The 25,303-nt window shown below is 43.8% G+C and overlaps 1 protein-coding gene across 1 annotated transcript; it reads left to right on the top strand.

The window, feature by feature from the left end:
- The first annotated feature begins 1,068 nt into the window (after nt 1-1,068).
- LOC121275893 (apolipoprotein L3-like) lies at nt 1,069-24,502 on the top strand. Its single transcript, XM_041183708.1, has 5 exons — nt 1,069-1,167; nt 3,719-3,801; nt 4,242-4,324; nt 14,922-14,946; nt 23,057-24,502. The coding sequence occupies exons 1-5, from the start codon at nt 1,069-1,071 to the stop codon at nt 23,802-23,804; spliced, it is 1,038 nt and encodes a 345-aa protein (XP_041039642.1). The 3' UTR covers nt 23,805-24,502.
- The last annotated feature ends 801 nt before the right edge of the window (nt 24,503-25,303 follow it).

Here is a 25,303-nt window from a genome sequence, read left to right as displayed (position 1 = left end):
AACATTCAAAAGTCAGGCATGTGAGAAGTGAAGAGGCATTAAGAGAGCGAAGCTGCCACATCTCTGCAAATTTAATCCAACCCTGCAAAGTGCATTATCCAATTCACATGGGTTACAGGCAAAAAGGCATCCAATCATTCAAAAAGGCTTAATCTCTAATCCAAATCAAGCCTCATGTGAGTGCCTTTCTGAGTGACCATAACCTGGCTGTGCTCGAGCCTCTTCTGTTCGCGATGGGCCTTGAGATGTCAAGTTGTTTGGGTTGCTTCTTAGGCACCTATACCTGAGGTAACACCTCAGCTACAAGGCTGCAACAGGGAAAGGCAGATAGCGCAGACCCAGCACTAGAGCATGACAATGATTTCTGGCTGAGAAAGGGAAGTCTACTATAAATGGTCAATCTAAATTCATCTAATGGATTGACCTGTCCACAGGAAGAAGGAGAATTTAATGCTGCCTTCCTGATGGCAGTGCTCAGGTTGAGGAGGAGAAGAAGGGCCTGTTGCCATCTAGCACAACTCAGAGAAGAGCCCCAGCCTGATGTAAAAGCAAAATACCGTGGCTGCTGAAAATCTGAAACAAAAACAGAAAATGCTGGAAAAACTCAGCAGGTCCAACAGCATCTGTGGAGAGAGAAACAGAGTTAATGTTTTGAATCCGTGTGACTCTTCTTCAGAGCTAAAGAGAAGTGGAAATGTGATTAAATTTATACTGTTTAGGGGGAGTGGAGCAGGTGAAGCTGGATAGAAGGTCAGCAATAGGTGGAGACAAGGAGAGATTGACAACTACCTGCCGCAAACCCAGTCTAGCAGCTATGTCCTTTAGGGCCTGGCCAGCTCGGTCCTTGGTGGTGCTACAAAGCCACCTATAGTGATGGAAACGTAAGTCTTCCCTCCAGAGTAATTCTGTGCCCTTGCCACCATCAGTGCTCCCTCCAAGAGATGTTCAACATGGGGGAGCACTGATTCATCAGTCTAGTGGAGGGAGTGGGGGTGGGGGATTTGGTCAGTACATGATAATCAGAAGGAGATATCCTTGCCCATGTTTAACCTGACGCCATGAGGCTTCATGGTGACCGGAGTCGCTGTTGAGGACTTCGATGTTCTGACTTTGGTGATTGACAAATTATTGGAAACTATTCTGAGAGGCAGGATAAATTGTGACATGGTAAGGCACACATTGATCACAGGTTGTGATCAAGCTACTGTTAAGGGAAGATTGTGTCTTACTAACTTAATCAAATTTTTTGAGGACGTAACAAGGAGGATTGATGAGGGTAGAGCAGTGGATGATGTCTAAATGGATTTCAGTAATTGACAAGGTCCCACATGGCAGACTGGTCAGAAAAGTGAGATTTCATGGGATACAGGGGAAGATGGCAGGTTGGATCCAAAATTGGTTCAGCGACAAGAAACAAAGGGTATTAGTTAATGGATGTTTTTACAAATGGAAACAATTTTCAGTGATGCTCCACAGGACTCAGTGTTGGGGTCCTTGCTGTTTATTGTCTATATTAATGCTTTAGGCTTAAAAGTGGGAGGCTTGTTTGGGAAATTTGTAGATGACACAAAAATTGGCCGTGTAGTTGACAGTGAAGAGGATAGGTGTCGACTCCAGAATGATATCAATGGATTGGTACAGCAAATGGAATTCAATTCTGAAAAGGGCAAGGTTATGCACTTGGGGAGGGCAAACTAAGCAAGGGAATACTCAGTTAATGGGAAGTTATTGAGTGGGGTTGAGGAAGTAAGAGACCTTGGAGTGCGCTTCCACAGGTCCTGTAAGATGTCAGGACAAGTCGACAGAATGGTCAAGAAATCTTATGGAATGCCTTCCTTTATTGGGTATTGAATACAAAAGTAGGGGTTGAAAGGGCTAGAGTTGTTTTCCAGTATGACATTGGTGTTGGGCCCCAGCATCTTCTGTTTCTTGGATGTCCGTGATGTGAGCAAGTCCATGACAGTACGTCCCGACTTCTGCACGTCACACTTGTCAAGACGTGTTCTGCACTGGAACAAAAATAAAAATACCTGGAAAAACTCAGCAGGTCTGGCAGCATCTGCGGAGACGAACACAGTTAACATTTTGAGACCTTATGACTCTTCAACAGAACTAAGGAAAAATAGAAGAGAAGTGAAATATAAGCTGGTTTAAGGGAGGGTGGGACAAGTAGAGCTGGATAGAAGGCCAGTGCTAGATAGGTGGAGATAGCCAAAAGATGTCATAGACAAAAGGACAAAGAGGTGTTGACGGCGGTGATATTATCTAAGGAATGTGCTAATAGGTGACATTAAGAGTAGAAAGCAGGACGAGCAAGGTACAGATAGTCCTAGTGGAGGTGGGATAGGGTCAAGCACTTTACAGCCTTACAGCCTGAGCACTTTACAGCCTTCCGGACTGAATATTGAGTTCAACAATTTTAGATCATGAACTCTCTCCTCCATCTGCACCCCCTTTCCGATTCCCCCCTTATTTTTCCAATAATTAATATAGATTTTTCCTTTCCCACCTATTTCCATTATTTTTAAATGTATTTCCATCCATTGTTTTATCTCTACCTTTTAGCCTTTGTAGATTCCTTCACCCACCCCACCCCCACTAGGGCTATCTGTACCTTGCTCATTCTGCTTTCTAGCCTTAATGTCACCTATTAGTACATTCCTTAGATAATATCACCACTGTCAACACCTCTTTGTCCTTTTGTCTATGACATCTTTTTGCAATCTCCACCTATCACTAGCCCTCTATCCAGCTCTACTTGTCCCATCCTCCTTAAACCAGCTTATATTTCATCTCTCTTCTATTTTTCCTTAGTTCTGTTGAAGAGTCATATGGACTCCAAACGTTAACTGTGTTCCTCCCCGCAGATGCTGTCAGACCTGCTGAGTTATTCCAGGTATTTTTTATTTTTGTTTTTGTTTTCGATTTCCAGCAACTGCAGTTTTTTGCTTTTAATTTATTAGGGAGTTGATTGAAATGTTTTATTTATTTGCAGTTTTAATAATTAGTTTAACTATTTAAGCTACGTGTTTAATTCAATACCTCACAGTTTCCAAAGCCTAGTTTAACAATTGAGAGTGGGGTTCCTCAGGGGTCATTGAAATGACCCCTGCTTTCCCTGATATATATTGGTGACTTGGACTTGGATATACAGGGCAAAATTGGTGAATGACAAAGAATTTGTAAGCAATGTGAACAGTGAGGATGATAGTGCTGGACAGAAGGTCGGCGATAGGTGGGAGCTAAGGAGAGATTCACAAAGATGTCATGGACACTGTCAGCACCTTCCTTAGCCTTTACTGCTACCATTAACACTCACTTTGTCCTGTGTCCATGACATCTTTGTCAATCTCTCCTTAACCCCCATCTAATGCTGTCCTTCTATCCAGTTTCACCTGCTCCACCCCGCCTTAAACAGTATTAATTTCATTACATTCATTACACTTCAGTTTAGCTCTGAAGGAGAGCCATACAGACTCGAAACGTCAGCTCTGTTTCTCTCTCTACAGATGCTGCCAGACCTGCTGAATTTTTCCAGCATTTTCTGGATTTGTTTCAGATTTCCAGCATCCACATTATTGTGCTTTACTGTTAAATTGTATCCTGTTTAGCAACATTCCGTGTTTTAGGTGTGGACTGAAATTATTTTGCATACTTTAAATATAGTTTCAGTTTCACAGTCGCTTTAAATATATAAATAGGGCACATTTTCTCCTAGACCTTGACAGAGTGCATCAGGGCTAGTGCAAACTCTTGGTCAAATGAGTTCGCTGTGAATCTGCAATCAGTCCTTCAGAAGAGGTGAGTTATCAGTGGGGAAATAATAGTTTGCAGTTATGGTCTTGTTTAATAAGCCAAATAATGAAAGAAACCTCATTAGTACTGGAGTGAACATTTACATTAATCTACAGAAATTGTTTCTATTTAGTGAGTTGCAGGTAAAGGGATACAAGGAACAACATTAACCCGGCCGCTACAATGAAGTGATACTTCGATGCTACGAAGGGTACAGTGGGCTTGGATTTTACTGTAAAAGTAACAGAGTCTAACAATGGGCCAAATTATCAATGGGAAATCTTGAAGTGTTTATTTTCCAGGTATCCTGCTCGTGTTTACTGCAAGACAACTTTTAAATATTTTTCTCTCAGTTTCGGACTGTTCAACCATTCGTATTCATTATCTCTTTGTTAACCCTGTTGTTTAAATACAACTTGTTGATTTTTACCTTTTTTTCCCCTTAGATTAGAAGAATTTGTTTGCAGTCACATTGTAAAGTTGCAGCAGGACCTTCCCTTTGTCATAACGGAATTGGTGCCAACAATGGGTAATGTCAAATATTTGATAGGTTTTATTTGAATCGGTGGGAACACCACTGTCTGGAATTTCCCCTCCGAGTCACTCACCATCCTGACTTGGAAATACATCGTAAAAGAAATCACCCTCCTTATTTCTGAATGAATCTACATATCTTAGTGACACACATAGCTATTTGTATCTAGGTGAAAGAGTCAAATGTTTTAACATCTCAAAAGCTTCCCTCTGCTTTCTTTGGGACTCTCCGGTCCTGTCACAGGATGAGAATTAACTTTACCCAGAGGCGTAGCATTACCATTTACAGAGACACTCTTCTACATTCTACATGTAATAGATAAAGAGTGTCTGTACTGGAAGACTCAGTTAATTTATCATCACTTTTTACTGAACACTAACATGCAAAATCTGTTGTTAATAATCAAAATACCATTTTCATATTCTTCATTTTCATAAAATCACACAAATCAGTTGTGAAACTGAAAGCACAATCTTTCCAGTAAATGGGCACATTTCAAATAATAATAATAACTAATTGAGGAAGGAAATTGTCGTAAAAGATTAGAGGAACAAAAAGTGATTAAAAGTGAAAGCGATAGAAAATTGTCTATAAATATTCAACTAAAATTCGCAACCTCTCTTAAGGACATTAACTGCAACAATTCTTTCCACAAGACCAGAAAAATGCCTTATTTAGACATTGATGCAGGATACTGCAAAATATCCTGGCAGCTCAACGTTGCTTGGCTTAGACTGCCTTTACTAAAACAGAATATTGTGGTCCCTGGGTTTGCACGGAAACAGGGTGCACAGGTGTCAGGGTGCACAGGAGACAGGGTGCACAGGAGTTGGGGTACACAGGAGACAGGGCGCACAGGAGACAGGGTGCGCAGGAGACAGGGTGCAAAGGAGTCGGGGTGCACAGGAGACAGGGTGCACAGGAGACATGGTGCACAGGAGTCGGGGTGCACAGGAGACAGGGTGCACAGGTGTCAGGGTGCACAGGAGACATGGTGCACAGGAGTCGGGGTACACAGGAGACAGGGCGCACAGGAGACAGGGCGCACATGAGACAGGGCGCACAGGAGTCGGGCTGCACAGGAGACAGGGTGTACAGGAGTCGGGGTGCACAGGAGACAGGGTGCACAGGAGACAGGTTGCACAGGAGACAGGGTGCACAGTAGACAGGGTGCACAGGTGTCAGGGTGCACAGGAGACAGAGTGCGCAGGAGTCGGGGTGCACAGGAGACAAGGTGCGCAGGAGTCGGGGTGCACAGCTGACAGGATGCACAGGAGTCGGGGTGCGCAGGAGCCCAGGAGCGCAGGAGTCGGGGTGCGCAGGAGACAGGGTGCACAGGAGACGGGGTGCGCAGGAGTCGGGGTGCGCAGGAGACAGGGAGCACAGGAGTCGGGATGCGGAGTCAGGGTGCACAGGAGTCGGGGTGCGCAGGAGTCGGGGTGCGCAGGAGACAGGGTGTGCAGGCGACAGGGTGCACAGGAGTCTGGGTGCACAGGAGACAGGGTGCGCAAGAGTTGGGGTGCACAGGAGACAGGGTGCGCAGGAGACGGGGTGCGCAGGAGACAGGGTGCGCAGGTGATAGGGTGCACAGGAGACAGGGTGCACAGGAGACAGCGTGCACAGGAGACAGGGTGCACAGGAGACAGGGTGCGCAGGCGACAGGGTGCACAGGAGTCGGGGTGCACAGGAGACAGGGTGCGCAGGAGTTGGGGTGCACATGAGACAGGGTGCACAGGAGACGGGGTGCGCAGGAGACATGGTGCGCAGGCGATAGGGTGCACAGGAGACAGGGTGCACAGGAGACAGAGTACACAGGAGTCAGGGTGCACAGGAGACAGGGTGCGCAGGAGACGGGGTGCGCAGGAGACAGGGTGCGCAGGCGATAGGGTGCACAGGAGACAGGGTGCACAGGAGACAGCGTGCACAGGAGACAGGGTGCACAGGAGACAGGGTGCGCAGGCGACAGGGTGCACAGGAGACAGGGTGCACAGGAGTCAGAGTGCGCAGGAGTCGGGTGCGCAGGAGACAGGGTGCACAGGAGTCGGGTTGCACAGGAGACAGGGTGTGCAGGAGTCGGGGTGCACAGGAGACAGGGTGCACAGGAGACAGGGTGCACAGGAGACAGGGTGCACAGGAGACAGGGTGCACAGGAGATAGGGTGCACAGGAGACAGGGTGCACAGGAGTCAGGGTGCACAGGAGACAGGGTGCACAGGAGTCAGAGTGCACAGGAGTCGGGTGCGCAGGAGACAGGGTGCGCAGGAGTCGGGGTGCACAGGTGACAGGTTGCGCAGGAGTAGGTAGAAAGACCAAAACTGCACACAATACTCCAGGTGTGTTCTCACCTAGGCCCTGTATAACTGCAATAAGACATCCCTACTTCTGAACTCAAATCCTCTTGCAATGAAGGCCAACATACCATTTACCTTCTAATTGCTTGCTGCACCGGCCTGTTTACTTTCATTGACTGGTGTACAAGGACACCCAGATCCCTTTGTACATCCACATTTCCCAATGTATCACCATTTAAATAATTCTCTGCCTTTCTGTTCTTCATACCAAAGTGTATAACTTCACATTTATCCACGTTATACTGCATCTGCCATGTGTTTGTCCACACACACAACTTGTCTAAATCACCCTGAAGCCTCCTTGCATCCTCCTCACAACTCACAACCCCACCCAGTTTCGCATTGTCAGAAAACTTGGAAATATTGCATTTGGTTTCCTCATTCAAGTCATGTATAAATATCGTCAATAGGTGGGGCCCAAGCACTGATCCCTGCAGTAACCCACTGATCAATTCCTGCCACCTGGAAAAAGATCCATTTATTCTCTCTCTCTGTTTCCAGTCTGTCAACCAATTCTCAATCCATGCCAGTATATTACCCCCAATCCCATGTGCTTTAATTTTGCCCACTAGCCTCTTATGTGGGACCTTCTTGAAATCCAAGTACAATACATCCACTGGTTCTCCCTTATCTATTCTAGTAGTTACATCGTGAAAAATCTCCAGTAGATTAGTTAAGCATGATTTTCCTTTCATAAACCCATGCTGACTTTGTCTAATCCTGTTAATGCTTTCCTAGTGTTCTGTTGCCACATTTTTATAATAGACACTAGCATTTTCCTCGCTACTGGTGTTAGGCTAACTGGCCTGTAATTCTCTGTTTTGTTCTCTCCCTCCTTTTTTAAATAATGAGGTTCCATTTGCTGCTCTCCAACCTGTAGGAACTGCTCCAGAGATTATAACATTTGGAAGATGACCACCACTACATCCAATATTGCCGGGGCCACTTCCTTTAGTATCCTGGGATGTAGATTATCAGGCCCTGGGGATTTTTCAGCCTTTAATCCCATTAATTTCTCTATTTTTTACTGATACTGATTTTCTTCAATTCCTCCCTCTCACTAGACCCTTGGTTCCCTGACATTTCAGAAAATGCTGGAAAAACTCAGGAGGTTTGGCAGCAGCTATTTGTGTGCTTGTAGCAATTGCAGCTGTGTTGTCCTTGTGAATAATGGTTGTCGGATCTCTCAAGTACATTTAGTACCAGAGTATATAGAGTACCAGTGGTACTCTAAGGTTTCCCTATAGTCCACAATGGCTCCGGTGGCTCTCTACGGTTTCCCTATATCCCACACTGACTCCAGCAGCTCTCTGCGTTTTCCAACATCCCACAATGTATCCAGTGGCTCTCTACGGTTTCCCTATAGGCTACACTGACTCCAGTGGCTCCTATTTCCCTATTGCCCACAATGAATCGAGCGTCATAGCCATCCTATAATGTATCTTTGAATAAACTGAACCTACATATAGTTGACCAGACCTCATGTGAGATTGCTGAGTTTATGTAAAGCAGACATAGAAACGCAACATGATGGCAGCGATGTGAATTTGGAAACCTCAGAGGAAGCTGCAGACAAGATTTGGTGCAATATGGAGGCTGTATGTACCTTGAAACCACAGGAGGCAGAGTCTCTCCACAGGCGGTGCTTATCTGAATGATGAGTACTTGATTTGTGGAATAGCCAATCTGTGGGTAATGGGTGCATCAAGTCAGTTTTGATCAGGCATTAAAAGCTACAGGATGATTGAGAGGTCCTCGGGTGCCATTCCCACGCAAAAGACAAAAGCTTGCGAAGCGGATAAAAGCCTGAACTGCACCTACAAAACAAAAGAGAATATAAAGAACACAGCAGCTACATTGGTGAATCTCTGCACGGAGTAATGAGCTTACAAACCCCCTACACACCTGGAGTACCCATAAAAGACAGGGAGTATCAAAAGCTGACCACCAAATTCCTCAGCATGAATCGGAAGGCCACAGGTGTCCCATCAGAAGTTAGGATTTTCAATCAACGGATGGAAATATGCCTCTTAGATTTATCTGTCCCAGAGCCGGATAAACAAGTGATGAAAATAAAAATCGCCATTGGAAACGAGGGGTTGTATAGAGGAGGATCAGAAGGAGCCTGTTAATCTATGCAACATGCTGGAGAATCAGTTTCATGTAAATGTGAACTTCAGGGCTCATTGTTTTGAGCTGATGGCTTACAGACAACAGCCATAAACCTCAATGGATGAGTTCGTCAGCAGATGCTCTGATAAGGGCAAGGACCATGATTTTTTGGAAGGATATGAAGAATATGTATCTGTATCAATGATACCACCCACAAGAACCAAACAAACTGTGTACAATAGGCCACCCATTCATTGCATAGGAACATTGACATTGAAAAGCAACTACGGCAAATCCTTAAACAAATATTTTACCTGGAGGATACGAGTGGACCAGCAGCAGCAGGGTTATCGGCATGTACAAAACATGAGATCACCTCTACTGATCGCAGCAGAAGATGCCAAGAATAATTGCATGAGTCAGTCCACGACCTACAACAGATGTACCCAGATAGATGCAACACTATAGGAAACTTCAGAGTTGATGCTGTACTACACTTCAGAGAAGATGCAAATACAGGACAAGCTAAAGAGCGAGTTGGATGACAGAATACATAAGGGCATTATCTGTTGTGTGCATCAGCACACTGACTAGTGCAGTTCCATCATGTGCAAACTGAAAAAAAGATGGCACAATCTGGGTAAGCTTAGGCCCATGATGTCTAAATCTTGTTCCAAAGAGTTGTCCACATGAGATTCCAACAGTATAAGATAAATAAAACATGTACTAGGGGTGAAAAATTGAGGGGGACTAGTAATGCAAGTATAGCATTTTGTAGCCTTAAACGCGGGTTGAGTTATATGTTCAGTAAATGCAAAAGCATGATTTACTGTACCCAAAAAATGGGGTCGACTTATATGCCCGGACATCTTATATGCCATGATTTACGCTAACTGGAGGATGGAGGCTCCTCAAATATCCCCATCCTCAATGATGGGGGAGCCCAGCATATCATTGCAAAAGACAAAGCTGAAGCATTTTCAACCATCTTCAGGCAGAAGTGCCGAGTGGATGATCCACCTTGGGGCTCTCGTGATGTCCCCAGCATCACAGGTGCCAGTCTGCAGCCAATTTGCTACATTCCATATGATATCAAAAATTGGTTGAAGGCACTGGATACTGGAAAGGCTATGGGCCCTGACAACACTTTGGTAGAAGTACTGAAGACTTGTGCTCTAGAACTAGCTGCACCCCCTAGCCAAGCTTTTCCAGTACAGCTACAACACTGGCATCTACCCGACCATGTGGAAAATTGACCAGGTATGACCTGTGCAAAAGAAAACCTGGACAATCCAATCAGTTCAGTTACTGCCCCCCTCAGTCTACCCTCAATCGTCAGCAAAGTGATGGAAGGCATCATCAACAAAGGTATCAAGCAGCACTTACAAAGTAATAACCTGCTCACTAATGCTCAGTGTGGGTTCTGCCAGGGCCATTCAGCTCCTGAATGTCCTTGGTCCAAAGAAAGTCAAAAGAGCTGAACTCAAGAGGTGAGGTGAGGGTGACTGCCCTCAACATCGAGGCAGCATTTGATCAATTGTGGCATCAAGGAGCACTAGCAAAATTGAAGTTCATGAGAATTGAGGCAAAATTCTACACTGGTTGGAATCACAGCTAGTACAAAGTGAATTAGTTGTGGTTGTTGGAGGCTAATCATCTCAGCCCCGGGGGCGAGCTCTGCTGGAGTTCCTCAGGGTAGCAACCTAGGAACAACCATCTTCAGCTGCTCCATCAATGACCTTCCTCTATCATAAGGTCAGAAGTGAGGTAGTTTGCTGATGATTGCACTGTCCATGGTTCAGTAACATTGTGACTTCTGAAATATTGAAGCAGTTCATGTCTATTTGCAGAAAGATCTGGACAACGTTCAGACTCGGGCTGATAAGTAGCAAGCAACATTTACAGCATTAATCAGAAACTGAACTGGACCAGCCATATAAAGACTATTTGAGCTGGGAATTCTGCAATGACTAACTCACCTCCTGACTCACCAAAGTCTGTGCACCATCTACAAGACCCAAGTCAGGAGTGTGATGGAAAGTAAAAGCTGTTTTTCTTGCTAATCAGCTCTGGTGGGTAAATTCACTCACTGCCCTGTTTAACGGGTGCAATTGGTAAGATTTAGCTTGAAGGATATGGCCTTGGCATGGCTTTGGCCACTCACTTGAAGTCTTGTAGCACTGCATCCGGATCCTTGGCACTACGCTTGTGACAGTTTCCACATGACTGGGGCCTCCCACTGCCTGCTAAACACTTGCTTGAGGTGGCCTCCTGGCCCACTGAAGGAGCAGAAACTCTATCCTCCACTCCACCTCTTCCACCAGAACAGCATTTTAAATTGTGGAGGTTCTCTCTTGCCTGATGCACCATTTTGAGTCTTTCCTGCATGTGGTGCTAGCCTTGCATGAACTTTAGTCTCCTGCTAAGATGTGCAAACACTCAGCATTTCGCTCTGAGCTGCACAATATGGGCAGGCAGCTCCAAGCTTGAGGTCTGAGGGAGATGGTTGCAAGCTGCTAGAAAATGTTGACCTTTTACCCATAAAAACCTATAATTAGGCATTATTCTAGCTAAGCTTAAATCTATATTAAATAGAACAAATATGACATTTGATTGAAACATACAAGATCCTGAGGGGTCTTGAAAGGATGGATGCGGAGAGGATGTTTTCTCTTTTGGGAGAATCTAAAACTAGGGACCAGTTAAGACAGAGGTGAGGAGAATTTTTTTCTCTGAGGGTCGCGAGCCTTTGGAATTCTCTTCCTCAGTAGGTGGTGGAAGCAGAGTCTTTGAATGCTTTTAAGGCAGAGGTAGATAGATTCTTGACAAGCAAGGGGTGAAAGGTTATCGGGGGTAGGCAGGAATGTGGAGTTGAAGTTACAATCAGATCAGCCATGATCTTATTGAACGGTGGAGCAGGTTCGAGGGGCCGAATGGCCTACTCATGCTCCGAATTCGTCTGTAAACATTTTTACCCACTTTTTTTTTTGGCAGAATTCTGTTGAAAATTTGCTTCAACCTTTCCTTCACTTAAATTTTATTCATATTTTATTTGTAATTGGAAAGGAAGTTGTCGTCTTTTTGGTAAAGAATTCAGTATTTTCGGTGTTGCCTGAAAAGTGCTTCATACGTTTAATATTGGGGTTTCAGTTTCAGTAAATGTAGGGTGCATCGATGCTGCTGCAAACTTGTGTTCAAGGGCTGGTCACTGTGAATTCCCTAATCCTTGTCTCAGAACAGCCTTAAACAGGTACAAGGAGATCTAATGTGTGACCTTTCCAGTGGGACAGGTTTTGGGTGGGAAACAGAATCACAGAATCTCACAGTGCAGACGAGGCCCTTGGGCCCATCGAGTCTGCACTAACATGTGAGAAACACTTGACCTACCTACCTAATCCCATTTACCAGCACTTGGCCCATAGCCTTGAATGTTATGATGTGCCAAGTGCTCATCCAGGTACTTTTTAAAGGATGTGAAGCAACCCACCTCCACCACCCTCCCAGGCAGCACATTCCAGACCGTCACCACCCTTTGGGTAAAAATGTTTTTCCTCACATCCCCCCTCAACCTTCTGCCCCTCACCTTGAACTTATGCCCCCTTGTGACTGACCTTTCATCTAAGGGGAACAGGTGCTCCCTATCCACCCTGTCCATGCCTCTCATAATCTTGTACACCTCAATCAGGGCATCCCTCGGTCTTCTCTGCTCCAACGAAAACAACCTAAGTCTATCCAACCTCTCTTCATAACTTAAATGTTTCATCCCAGGCAACATCCTGGTGAATCTCCTCTGCACCCCCTCCTGTACAATCACATTCTTCTTATAATGTGGTGACCAGAACTGCACTCAGTACTCCAGCTGTGGCCTCACCAAGGTTCTATAAAACACCAACATGACCTCCCTACTTTTGTAATCTATGCCTCGACTGATAAAGGCAAGTGTCCCATATGCCTTTTTCACCACCCCAGTAACATGCCCCTCTGCCTTCAGAGATCTATGGACACACACTCCAAGGTCCCTTTGTTCCTCAGAACTTCCTAGTGTCATGCTGTTCATTGAATACCTCCTTGTCAAATTACTCTTTCCAAAATATGTCACCTCACACTTTTCAGGGTTAAATTCCAACTGCCATTATCAGCTCATTTTACCATCCTGTCAATAGCTTCCTGTGGCACAAGACACTTAATCTCACTTTTAACCAGCCGGCCAATCTTTATGTCATCCGCAAGCTTACGAATCCTACCCCCCACATAGTCTTCTATGTCGTTTATATAAATGACAAATTATAGGGGACTGAGCACAGATCCCTGTGGTATGCCACTGGACACTGGCTTCCAGTCACTAAAGCATCCTTCTGTCATCACCCTCTGCCTCCTACATCTAAGACAATTTTGAATCCACCTTGTCAAATTACCCTGTATCCCATGTGCATTTGCCTTCTTTATAAGTCTCCCATGTGGGACCTTGTCAAAGGCTTCGCTGAAATCCTAATAAACTACATCAACTACACTACCCTCATCTACACACTTGGTTACTTCCTCAAAAAATTCAATCAACGTGTTAGGCATGACCTCCCTCTGACAAAGCCATGCTGACTATCCCTGATCAAACCTTGCCTCTCCAAGTGGAGATAGATACTCTCCTTCAGAACTTTCTCCAATAGTTTCCCTCCCACTGACGTGCGACTCACTGGCCTGTAGTTCTCTGGCTTCTCTCTACAGCCCTTCTTAAATAGCGAAACCACATTAGTTGTTCTCCAGACCTCTGGCACCTCCCCTGTGGCGAGAGAGGAATTAAAAATTTGGGTCAGAGCACCTGCGATCTCCTCCCTTGTCTCCCTCAGCAGTCTGGAAGGGTTTCCCAGATGACTGGCTGCCTTTACTACAAGACAGCTTTTAAAACACTTTTCTCTTCTTTTCCCACCTGACAACCAACTTGATTCACTATTTCTATATTAATTGTGTTGTTTATACGCAACTTTTAGGTTTTTACTATTAATCCTTAAATAAAAGAATTTGAGGTCATTGTGCAAATTACAGCGGAACTATTTTTTTGCCAAACAGGAAATAAAACCTGATAATGGTGTGAATGTAAAATAGTTTATGGCTTTTATTTCAATTGATGAGGGAGTAAAATTTTCCTTCTTGTAGTCTTTTTCATTCCTGAAATATGAAATATCCTTGATATCTGGCTTGGGATGAGTTGGTTAATCAGCGATTCTGGGAAACCCTTCAATTGGATAATGCTTCCTCATGATCATTTCAATATGTAAATGTCAGATCACCACACAGCTCATATAAACACAGCCCGTTGCACACCTCAGGGCAACAGTTCATTTTCAATTAAATGGTAAAATGGAGCAAAACATAACAGAACCAATGGAAATTTAAACTAAAAGAGATGTGTGCTATGATGATCGAAACATAATCTTTAAGAATATGGGTCTGGCCAGTCAATAGGCATGCAAGACTAATGAAATGATAAGCTGTGAGAGAGGGAGAAGCAATATTAAAGAAGTGAGTGTAAGCCTAATGGAACCATGGTTGGTGAAAGTGGATACGACCATTAGTAAAGTCCTCGCTCACCTGAGTCCAGGGACCCAGCAACAATCCCTGACAGACAGTTACCCTTGGGAGTGGTGGGATTTTGGACACCACGGTCCCAAATCTCAGGGAAAGACCAATGCTGGCCAGTTAAGTGTCTGACAGACATTTAATTTTGCTGCACAACCCCCATGGAAGCAGCTGGAGAACCAGTGGGTGGGACTCACTTTGTGAACATTAAATCCAGCCCTTATCTACACAGAGATTGGTTAGAATGTGGAACTCCCTGCTAGAAGGTGTAGTTGAGGTGAATAATATAGATGTATTTAAGGGAAAGCTAGATAAACACATAAGGGTTGATAAGGTTATATGACTTTGAGTGGAAGGAGACTGGTGTAGAATTAATTGCAATGTAGACCAGTAACTTCTGTGCAATTCTTAGTAAAATAGCCAACACACTGACACTCTAGCTCTCATACTGCGATGCAGGAAAACGTATGTCTGGTAAAATTCATATGCATATTTATATGTATCCACCATTAATATATTCATATTAATAATGTTTTTGTTTAATTCATTTAACAGATAATGATTCAGACACAATGAAGTTCAGCTAAGCACACATTTATGTAGCAGACATGTGAATGAATTGTTCTAAATTAGGAATGAATTATTCTTCTTTGCTTCATCAAACTCTGTAATATGTAACGGTTACAGTATAGAAACACGTCATTCAACCCTGTCAGCTTTTACCCTCAATGTAATCAAACTGTTCCCATCACATTGACCGATCTTTTCCCCATTTTATACCACACCATGTTTCATCCTTTCCATATCTTTAATTTTCAGAGAAGGGCTGTTGAATTTATTCCCACCCCCAGATCAATCAGCCATGATCTTATTGAACGGTGGAGCAGGTTCGAGGGGCCGAATGGCCTACTCATGCTCCGAATTCGTCTGTAAACATTTTTACCCACTTTTTTTTTTGGCAGAATTCTGTTGAAAATTTGCTTCAACCTTTCCTCCACTCAAATTTTATTCACATTTTATTTGTAATTGGAAAGGAAGTTGTCGTCTTTTTGGTAAAGAATTCAGTATTTTCGGTGTTGCCTGAAAAGTGCTTCATACGTTTAATATTGGGGTTTCAGTTTCAGTAAATGTAGGGTGCATCGATGCTGCTGCAAACTTGTGTTCAAGGGCTGGTCACTGTGAATTCCCTAATCCTTGTCTCAGAACAGCCTTAAACAGGTACAAGGAGATCTAATGTGTGACCTTTCCAGTGGGACAGGTTTTGGGTGGGAAACAGAATCACAGAATCTCACAGTGCAGACGAGGCCCTTGGGCCCATCAAGTCTGCACTAACGTGAGAAACACCTGTCCTACCTACCTAATCCCATTTACCAGCACTTGGCCCATAGCCTTGAGTGTTATGATGTGCCAAGTGCTCATCCAGGTACTTTTTAAAGGATGTGAAGCAACCCGCCTCCACCACCCTCCCAGGCAGCGCATTCCAGACCATCACCACCCTCTGGGTAAAAATGTTTTTCCTCACATCCCCCCTCAACCTTCTGCCCCTCACCTTGAACTTATGCCCCCTTGTGACTGACCCTTCAACTAAGGGGAACAGGTGCTCCCTATCCACCCTGTCCATGCCCCTCATAATCTTGTACACCTCGATCAGGTCACCCCTCAGTCTTCTCTACTCCAACGAAAACAACCTAAGTCTATCCAACCTCTCTTCATAACTTAAATGTTTCATCCCAGGCAACATCCTGGTGAATCTCCTCTGCACCCCCTCCTGTACAATCACATTCTTCCTATAATGTGGTGACCAGAACTGCACTCAGTACTCCAGCTGTGGCCTCACCAAGGTTCTATAAAACACCAACAAGCATGTGTCCCATATGCCTTTTTCACCACCCCAGTAACATGCCCCTCTGCCTTCAGAGATCTATGGACACACACGCCAAGGTCGCTTTGTTCCTCAGAACTTCCTAGTGTCATGCCGTTCATTGAATACCTCCTTGTCAAATTACTCTTTCCAAAATATATCACCTCACACTTTTCAGGGTTAAATTCCAACTGCCATTATCTGCTCATTTTACCATCCCGTCTATAACTTCCTGTGGCACAAGACACTCAATCTCACTATTAACCAGCCGGCCAATCTTTATGTCATCCGCAAGCTTACGAATCCTACCCCCCACATAGTCTTCTATGTCGTTTATATAAATGACAAATAATAGGGGACTGAGCACAGATCCCTGTGGTATGCCACTGGACACTGGCTTCCAGTCACTAAAGCATCCTTCTGTCATCACCCTCTGCCTCCTACATCTAAGACAATTTTGAATCCACCTTGTCAAATTACCCTGTATCCCATGTGCATATGCCTTCTTTATAAGTCTCCCATGTGGGACCTTGTAAAAGGCTTTGCTGAAATCCTAATAAACTACATCAACTACACCATCCTCATCTACACACCTGGTCACTTCCTCAAAAGATTCAATCAATGTGTTAGGCATGACCTCCCTCTGACAAAGCCATGCTGACTATCCCTGATCAAACCTTGCCTCTCCAAGTGGAGATAGATACTCTCCTTCAGAACTTTCTCCAATAGTTTCCCTCCCACTGACGTGCGACTCACCGGTCTGTAGTTCTCTGGCTTCTCTCTACAACCCTTCTTCAATAGCGAAACCACATTAGCTGTTCTCCAGACCTCTGGCACCTCCCCTGTGGCGAGAGAGGAATTAAAAATTTGGGATAGAGCCCCTGTGATCTCCTCCCTTGCCTCCCTCAGCAGTCTGGAAGGGTTTCCCAGATGACTGGCTGCCTTTACTACAAGACAGCTTTTAAAACACTTTTCTCTTCTTTTCCCACCTGACAACCAACTTGATTCACTATTTCTATATTAATTGTGTTGTTTATACGCATCTTTTAGGTTTTTACCATTAATCCTTAAATAAAAGAATTTGAGGTCATTGTGCAAATTACAGCGGAACTATTTTTTTGCCAAAAAGGAAATAAAACCTGATAATGGTGTGAATGTAAAATAGTTTATGGCTTTTATTTCAATTGATGAGGGAGTAAAATTTTCCTTCTTGTAGTCTTTTTCATTCCTGAAATATGAAATATCCTTGATATCTGGCTTGGGATGAGTTGGTTAATCAGCGATTCTGGGAAACCCTTCAATTGGATAATGCTTCCTCATGATCATTTCAATATGTAAATGTCAGATCACCACACAGCTCATATAAACACAGCCCGTTGCACACCTCAGGGCAACAGTTCATTTTCAATTAAATGGTAAAATGGAGCAAAACATAACAGAACCAATGGAAATTTAAACTAAAAGAGATGTGTGCTATGATGATCGAAACATAATCTTTAAGAATATGGGTCTGGCCAGTCAATAGGCATGCAAGACTAATGGAATGATAAGCTGTGAGAGAGGGAGAAGCAATATTAAAGAAGTGAGTGTAAGCCTAATGGAACCATGGTTGGTGAAAGTGGATACGACCATTAGTAAAGTCCTCGCTCACCTGAGTCCAGGGACCCAGCAACAAACCCTGGTGAAGTACTTGGAGCACTGCAGACAGCAGCCACCGCTCCGAGTGGTGTTACCGGCAATGGAGAGCTGCCACCCTCTGATTTGCCAGTTACCCTTGGGAGTGGCGGGATTTTGGACACCACGGTCCCAAATCTCAGGGAAAGACCAATGCTGGCCAGTTAAGTGTCTGACTGACATTTAATTTTGTTGCACAACCCCCATGGAAGCAGCTGGAGAACCAGTGGGTGGGACTCACTTTGTGAACATTAAATCCAGCCCTTATCTACACAGAGATTGGTTAGAATGTGGAACTCCCTGCTAGAAGGTGTAGTTGAGGTGAATAATATAGATGTATTTAAGGGAAAGCTAGATAAACACATAAGGGTTGATAAGGTTATATGACTTTGAGTGGAAGGAGACTGGTGTAGAATTAATTGCAATGTAGACCAGTAACTTCTGTGCAATTCTTAGTAAAATAGCCAACACACTGACACTCTAGCTCTCATACTGCGATGCAGGAAAACGTATGTCTGGTAAAATTCATATGCATATTTATATGTATCCACCATTAATATATTCATATTAATAATGTTTTTGTTTAATTCATTTAACAGATAATGATTCAGACACAATGAAGTTCAGCTAAGCACACATTTATGTAGCAGACATGTGAATGAATTGTTCTAAATTAGGAATGAATTATTCTTCTTTGCTTCATCAAACTCTGTAATATGTAACGGTTACAGTATAGAAACAGGTCATTCAACCCTGTCAGCTTTTACCCTCAATGTAATCAAACTGTTCCCATCACATTGCCCGATCTTTTCCCCATTTTATACCACACCATGTTTCATCCTTTCCATATCTTTAATTTTCAGAGAAGGGCTGTTGAATTTATTCCCACCCCCAAAGCATTTTAAACAGCATGTGTTCCTTCTCTCATGAGAATATATTGGAGTGTAGAGCAGGAAGGATCACCTCCCTGTTCACCAACTGGTGAAACTGTGATGTTAAGTCAGATGAAGCCAGTCTTTATTTGGAATAGATTTATTCACAGAGTGAGACATTACAGGTATAAATATCTCCTGTCCTCACAGTGCCCCTGTGTCAGTAAGTGTCTCTTTACGTGTGCTCCTGTAACCATCCAATCAATGCCCTCCATTTAACCTCAATTGCTCTGATTAACAGCCGATGTTACCATGAACAATTCTGAAATTATAGAAGGCCAGCAAGCCAAAACCCAGGAGCCAGCGTGCCTTCCGCTTAAGGACAATGAAGAAATGCTTTAGCTATTTAACAAATCACTTGACTGAGATTTAACACAATCTATCCAATTGAATGGTAGCTGCAGGGATGCACAGGCAGGTGGGAATCACGACAGGGTGCCTCACAGTGAGGCAGGTAGGTTAAAAGCAAGCACAGGAGAGGAGAACACTGAGGAGTAGGAGGTTGCAGGAGAGGTGTGTATGCTCCATTGTTTAAATTTTTGTCAGCTTGGCTGTCGAGAATGTAAGGGGATAATCTGTGAGGGACTTGGAAGAAGGGCTTGAACCAGGAAAGACAATTTCAGGACAGCCTGCAACAACAGAAGAACGGAAGAGTCACTCTGGTGGTGGCTTCTCCAGTGAGGTAGAGAGACATGGTCATCAGCAACGAGCACACCGGCAACATGAGCATCATAATGATGCTGAAGGCCCTGAGACCAGTGAAGGGAGTGTGGAAAGGTACTCTCCAGGAGAAGACACTATCCTAAGGAAAGAGTTGAGAGGACCTTCAGCTGAATGAATGCCAGAGTTGTAGTATACTTTGTCTATACAGGGAGCTAGTAACATCAATATGCAATGATTGATGGGGAGATAGGAATTCGGTTCATAGGCTGAGGCAGTTTAGGTTCATGCCATTTCAGCTGCATGTTTGAAGGTAATGGTGACCCTCAATGTCTAAGCATTAGGATCCTTTCAGGAATCAGAAAGTGACCTGTCTGTCATTTCACAATCAGCAACCCACCTTTGTACTGACATTGTAATGAGGGTTGAAACCTCCATTCATTTCACCACTACTGATGAGAGCCATCCTGACAGTGAGAGGCTTTGGACCAATGGCAGGCTTTCTTAGGACACATGGGGCCATCAATTGTTCAACTGCAGCTATTGGGGCAGCCACGAGCCAGCCAGGGGCTTCTGTCAGTCAGGAAAGCTTTCACACTCTAAACGTGCAGATTGTCTGTGATCATTGTTTGTACATCCTGTAACTGTCTGAGCGGTCCCCTGGGAGTAGTCATGATCCCTATATACTCAGACGTTGCCATGCAACACAGCTCTTCTCAACTCTTTTCAACTGAATGGCTAATTTGTTGGTGACGAATGATACCCATTAAAAATGCAGCTTATAGCACCCATCAGGCATCCATGGTCTCAGGCTAAAGAGAGTTACAATCTCAGGCATGCTTCCACCAGAACGACCATAGCATGAAATATAGTTCTGCTCAAGCTGCAGTTTCATTCACATGGAGTGAATCATATTGGCTAAAGAGAGGCACCTGTAAAGCTCAAGGCCTCTGGAGGAGGCCGAGATGGATCATCCACTCGGCATTTCTGGCTGAAGATTGTAGCAAATGCTTCAGCCTTATCTTTTGCACTGATGTGCTAGGCTCCTCCATCATTGAGGATTGGGGTTTTTGTGGAGCCTCCTCCTGCAGTGAGTTGTTTATTTGTCCACCACCATTCACGACTGGACGTGGCAGGACTGCAGAGCTTATATCTGATCCTTTGGTTGTGGGATTGCTTAGCTCTGTCTATCGCTTGCTGCTTATGCTGTTTGGCATACAAGTAGTCCTGTGTTGTAGCTTCACCAGGTTGACACCTCATTTTTAAGTATGCCTGATGCTGTTCCTGGCATGCCCTCCTGCATTCTTCATTGAACCATGGTTGACCCGCTGATTTTATGGTAATTGTAGAGCGGGGGATATGCCGGGACATGAGGTTATAGATTGTGATTGAGTACAATTCTGCTGCTGATGATCGCCTCATGGTTGCCCAGCCTTATGTTGCTAGATCTGTTGAAAGTCTATCCCATTTAGCTTGGTGGTAGTGCCACACAACATGATGGAGGGTATCCTCAGAGTGAAGATGGGACTTTGCCTCCACAAGGACTGTGTGGTGGTCACTCCTACCGATGCTGTCGTGGACAGATGCATGTGCAGCAAACAGTTTGGTGAGGTTGACATCAAGTATGTTTTTCCCTCTTGTTGGTTCCCTCACCGCCTGACACAGACTCAGTCTAGCAGTTATATCATTTAGGACTCGGCCAGCTCGGCCAGTAGTGGTGCCACCGAGCCATTCTTGGTGATGGACATTGATGTCCCCCACCCAGAGTACATTCTGCGCCCTTGCCAGCAGTGTCCAACATAGAGGAGCACTGATTGATCAGCTGAATGCTGGGTGGTGGTGGGGTGGGTGGGCAGTATGTGGCGATCAGCAGGAGGTTTCCTTGCTCATATTTGAGCTGATGCCATGGGACTTCATGGGGCTCAGAGTCAATGTTGAGGACTCCCAGGGCAACTTCCTCCCACCTGGGATAGTGATAGTTGTACCTGGGACATTATCTGTAACATATGATTCTGTGAGTATGAGTATGTTAGGTTTGACTAGCCTGTGAGGCTGAGTTTGCCAGCTAGGTCAATGCTGCTCCATCCATTTCATTCCTTTTGGTAGTTTGATACATCTGAGTGGCTTGCTAGGCTATTTAAGAGTCAACCACATTGCTGTGGGTCTGGAGTCACACATAAGTCAGACCAGATAAGGTAGACTTCCTTCTCTAAAGACTAAAGTGAACCAGATTGACAATGGTTTCATGGTCATCATTGGACTTTTAATTCCAGATTTTTATTGAATTCAAATTCTACCATCTACCATATTGGGATTTGTACCCAGGTCCCCAGAGCATTAGCCTGGTGTTCTGGATTACTAGTCCAGTGACAATATAACAATGCCGCCTCCTCCCCAGTGTGAATCTGACTCTTTAGGAAATGGTGTTTCCTGTTTTACCCTGCCGTTTCTCACTAAGAGTTTACCCTGAGAAGAGTTATAATAATCCCTTCTTGTTTACCCAAGGAATCAAACCTCAACCACACTACCTTTAGCTATTCCACTCACAGGCCTGTACTCTGGCACTGATCCTCAAACCAGTCCACCGGCTTTCCGTCTCCAATACTGACCGCCCTCTCTAATTGGTGTAAATGAGCTTGTTCACCAGTCCTTTGCTATCAACGTTCACTTTAGTGCCAGTGACTGACATTGCGAAGATCCTGCTGACTACGCCATTGGTTGTGGTAAAAATGACCGCTTTCAAGTTTGTGAGTTTCAAGTAAGCAAAGATTTTACTTCAGGCACTTCCAAGGGAGAGAACCTTAGCCAGCCAAGAAACCTCTCTCCGTGATACAAGGTTTGTTGCATATATTTTTAGTTCTTAATCCCCTGGTTCCCTGTCCAGCCTTGGGACCTCACAATTCCCATGGTGACTTGACCATCTTTCTGGCCTCCAGTTCACCTTATCTTCTTTTCTGGTTCAGCAATGAATATCTGTGAAAGGTCTTGTTGTTACAACTGCTGAGCTAGCCACCTCTGGAACTGTCCTTGGTCAGGGATCCCATTGCTATGACCAAACAGTTGGTAGAGCTGAGTTACTTAAAAATTCCAGAGGGAAACTTTAAACAACTGTCATAACCTATAATTTTAATTGTTATGTTTGGGGTGTGATTCTAAATTCAGGAATCAGACCACCAGTTCTCGAGGTTTTACTTTAAACTAAATTAAACATTTTATTAATTTACACAGGTTAAAATATATATACACATGGCTACAAATTACTACTATCATAACTTTTCACAAATTCCCAAACTAATCTCCATTAAGGCAACAGCAACCCAGAGACTTAACCAGGCACCAGGCAAAGCATTTTCACCTTACAAATTCAATACATTATATACATTAATAGCTTCATGACATCATCATGCCCAGAAGGAGTCACTATAATTTACTATATTGTCTATTCTAAAGCTTTTGATGCATGTCTTAACATTAACAAATATAAAATCATTTCAGTTATCCCACTTCATCAGTGTTTGTGGTGTCTCAAAATAACTTAGAAAAATATTGTGTTTTCAATCTTACAGGAAAAAGAAGACCATTGAGAATGTTAAGCAGCATCTCATCAAATTCGGTGTTTATAAAGAGAAGGTTACAGGATACATCACGAATCTACGAAGGATTGCAGATGGTATTGACAGTTTTCACAAAGATGCCACCATTGCAAATGTCACAGGGTCATCTGTAGGTATTGTAGGAGGAGCTCTGAGCATCGCTGGATTAATTGCTGCTCCTTTCACAGCAGGAGCCTCATTAATCCTCACTGGGGTGGGATGTGGGGTCGGCGTAGTTGGTGGAGCCACTAACATTGCAGCCAGTGTTTCTGATACTGTTAAACAAAAAAATAACCTGAAGACAGTAAAGAGCATTGTGGAAGAATATCAAAAAGAGAACAAAATTATGTCAGACAGTTTAAACAATGTTTGCCAGGCAATTGAATCATGGGTTAAAGGTAGTGAGAAAGACATACCACAAAATATTTTTGTCGGTACGTCTGCGGCTGTCATGAAAAGCTTGAGTACTGTTAGTGTGGTGGCTTCAGTAGTGACCAAAAGCAGTTTAAGAGCACTCAAAGCTGCTTCAGGAGTTCTGGCAGGGCTCCTCGTGGTGTGGGATTTCTATTCTATGGTGTCAGATGCAAAGGATCTTTACAAAGGAAGCAAGACTGAAATTGCCAAAAACATACGTGAAGCAGCTAAAACTATAGAGGAGGAACTGAATGAATATGAAAAAGTTGACAGTGAGCTGAAGAAAACTTTCACATTTCAATAATGGCTGAGAGGTGGAATCTGTCAATATTCGAAACAACTCTCCCTAAATTATTAGGAACATTTCACATTCCTTGTGGATGTAAGTAGTCATCAGATTTTAGTTTAACTTGACCATTTTTAGACCACTCTCATTTTGTATCCACTGTAACAAATTGGCAAGGCCAAGAAAGCCATTTTGATTCTAACATAGGGCTAAAGAAGACATTTTGAATTCTGCATTCTGTACAAACAACTGTATTAATCAAAACTACTCTATTAAGATAGTCACCAGTCAGAAATAATGATCGAGCAAGTAGTGAGCCTTAATTGAGTTACAATTAGTGAACTAGTGATGAATCAATAAATATATTAGAAAGACTGGGTTTAACTTGAAACTTTTCGCTGTAAGCTTGTTATAGTCGCTTAATAATTGTAAGTCTCTGTACAGTCTATGAAGGAATATTTGTTCAGATACGATGTGTTAAGGTCGAAAAATGTACCATGGCCTTAGAAAGAATTGGGTTTTAAGTAACATTAATTGAAGTTTATGAATGCAAGTTGTACAAAATCAGATAGAAAGTTTGAAGCACTCCTACTGTTTTCTTAAACAAAAACAGAATTACCTGGAAAAGCTCAGCAGGTCTGGCAGCATCGGCGCAGAAGAAAAGAGTTGACGTTTCGAGTCCTCTTGACCCTTCGACAGAACTTGAGTTCAAGTCCAAGAAAGAGTTGAAATATAAGCTGGTTTAAGGTGTGTGGGGTGGGGGAGAGAGAGAGAGAGAGAAGTGGAGGGGGTTGGTGTGGTTGTAGGGACAAACAAGTAGTGATAGAAGCAGATCATCAAAAGATGTCACCAACAACAGAACAAAAGAACACATAGGTGTTAAAGTTGGTGATATTATCTAAACGAATGTGCTAATTCAGAATGGTTGGGAGGGCACTCAATTTATAGCTCTAGTGGGGGTGGGGAGAGCATAAAAGATTTAAAAATATTTAAAAATAATGGAAATAGGTGGGAAAAGAAAAATCTATATAATTTATTGGAAAAAAACAAAAGGAAGGGGGAAACAGAAAGGGGTTGGGGATGGAAGAGGGCCCTCAAGACCTAAAGTTGTTGAATTCAGTATTCAGTCCGGAAGGCTGTAAAGTGCCTAGTCGGAAGATGAGGTGTTGTTCTTCCAGTTTGCGTTGGGCTTCACTGGAACAATGCAGTAAGCCAAGGACAGACATGTGGGCAAGAGAGCAGGGTGGAGTGTTAAAATGGCAAGCGACAGCGAGGTTTGGGTCATTCTTGTGGACAGACCGCAGGTGTTCTGCAAAGCGGTCGCCCAGTTTACGTTTGGTCTCTCCAATGTAGAGGAGACCACATTGGGAGCAATGAATGCAGTAGACTAAGTTGGGGGAAATGCAAGTGAAATGTTGCTTCACTTGAAAGGAGTGTTTGGGCCCTTGGACGGTGAGGAGAGAGGAAGTGAAGGGGCAGGTGTTGCATCTTTTGTGTGGGCATGGGGTGGTGCCATA

Source organism: Carcharodon carcharias, chromosome 1, assembly GCF_017639515.1.
Source record: "Carcharodon carcharias isolate sCarCar2 chromosome 1, sCarCar2.pri, whole genome shotgun sequence".
NCBI classification, from domain to species: domain Eukaryota; kingdom Metazoa; phylum Chordata; class Chondrichthyes; order Lamniformes; family Lamnidae; genus Carcharodon; species Carcharodon carcharias.
The sequence above is the reverse complement of the archived record's forward strand: the minus strand, read 5'-3'. Positions and strand labels throughout refer to the sequence as shown.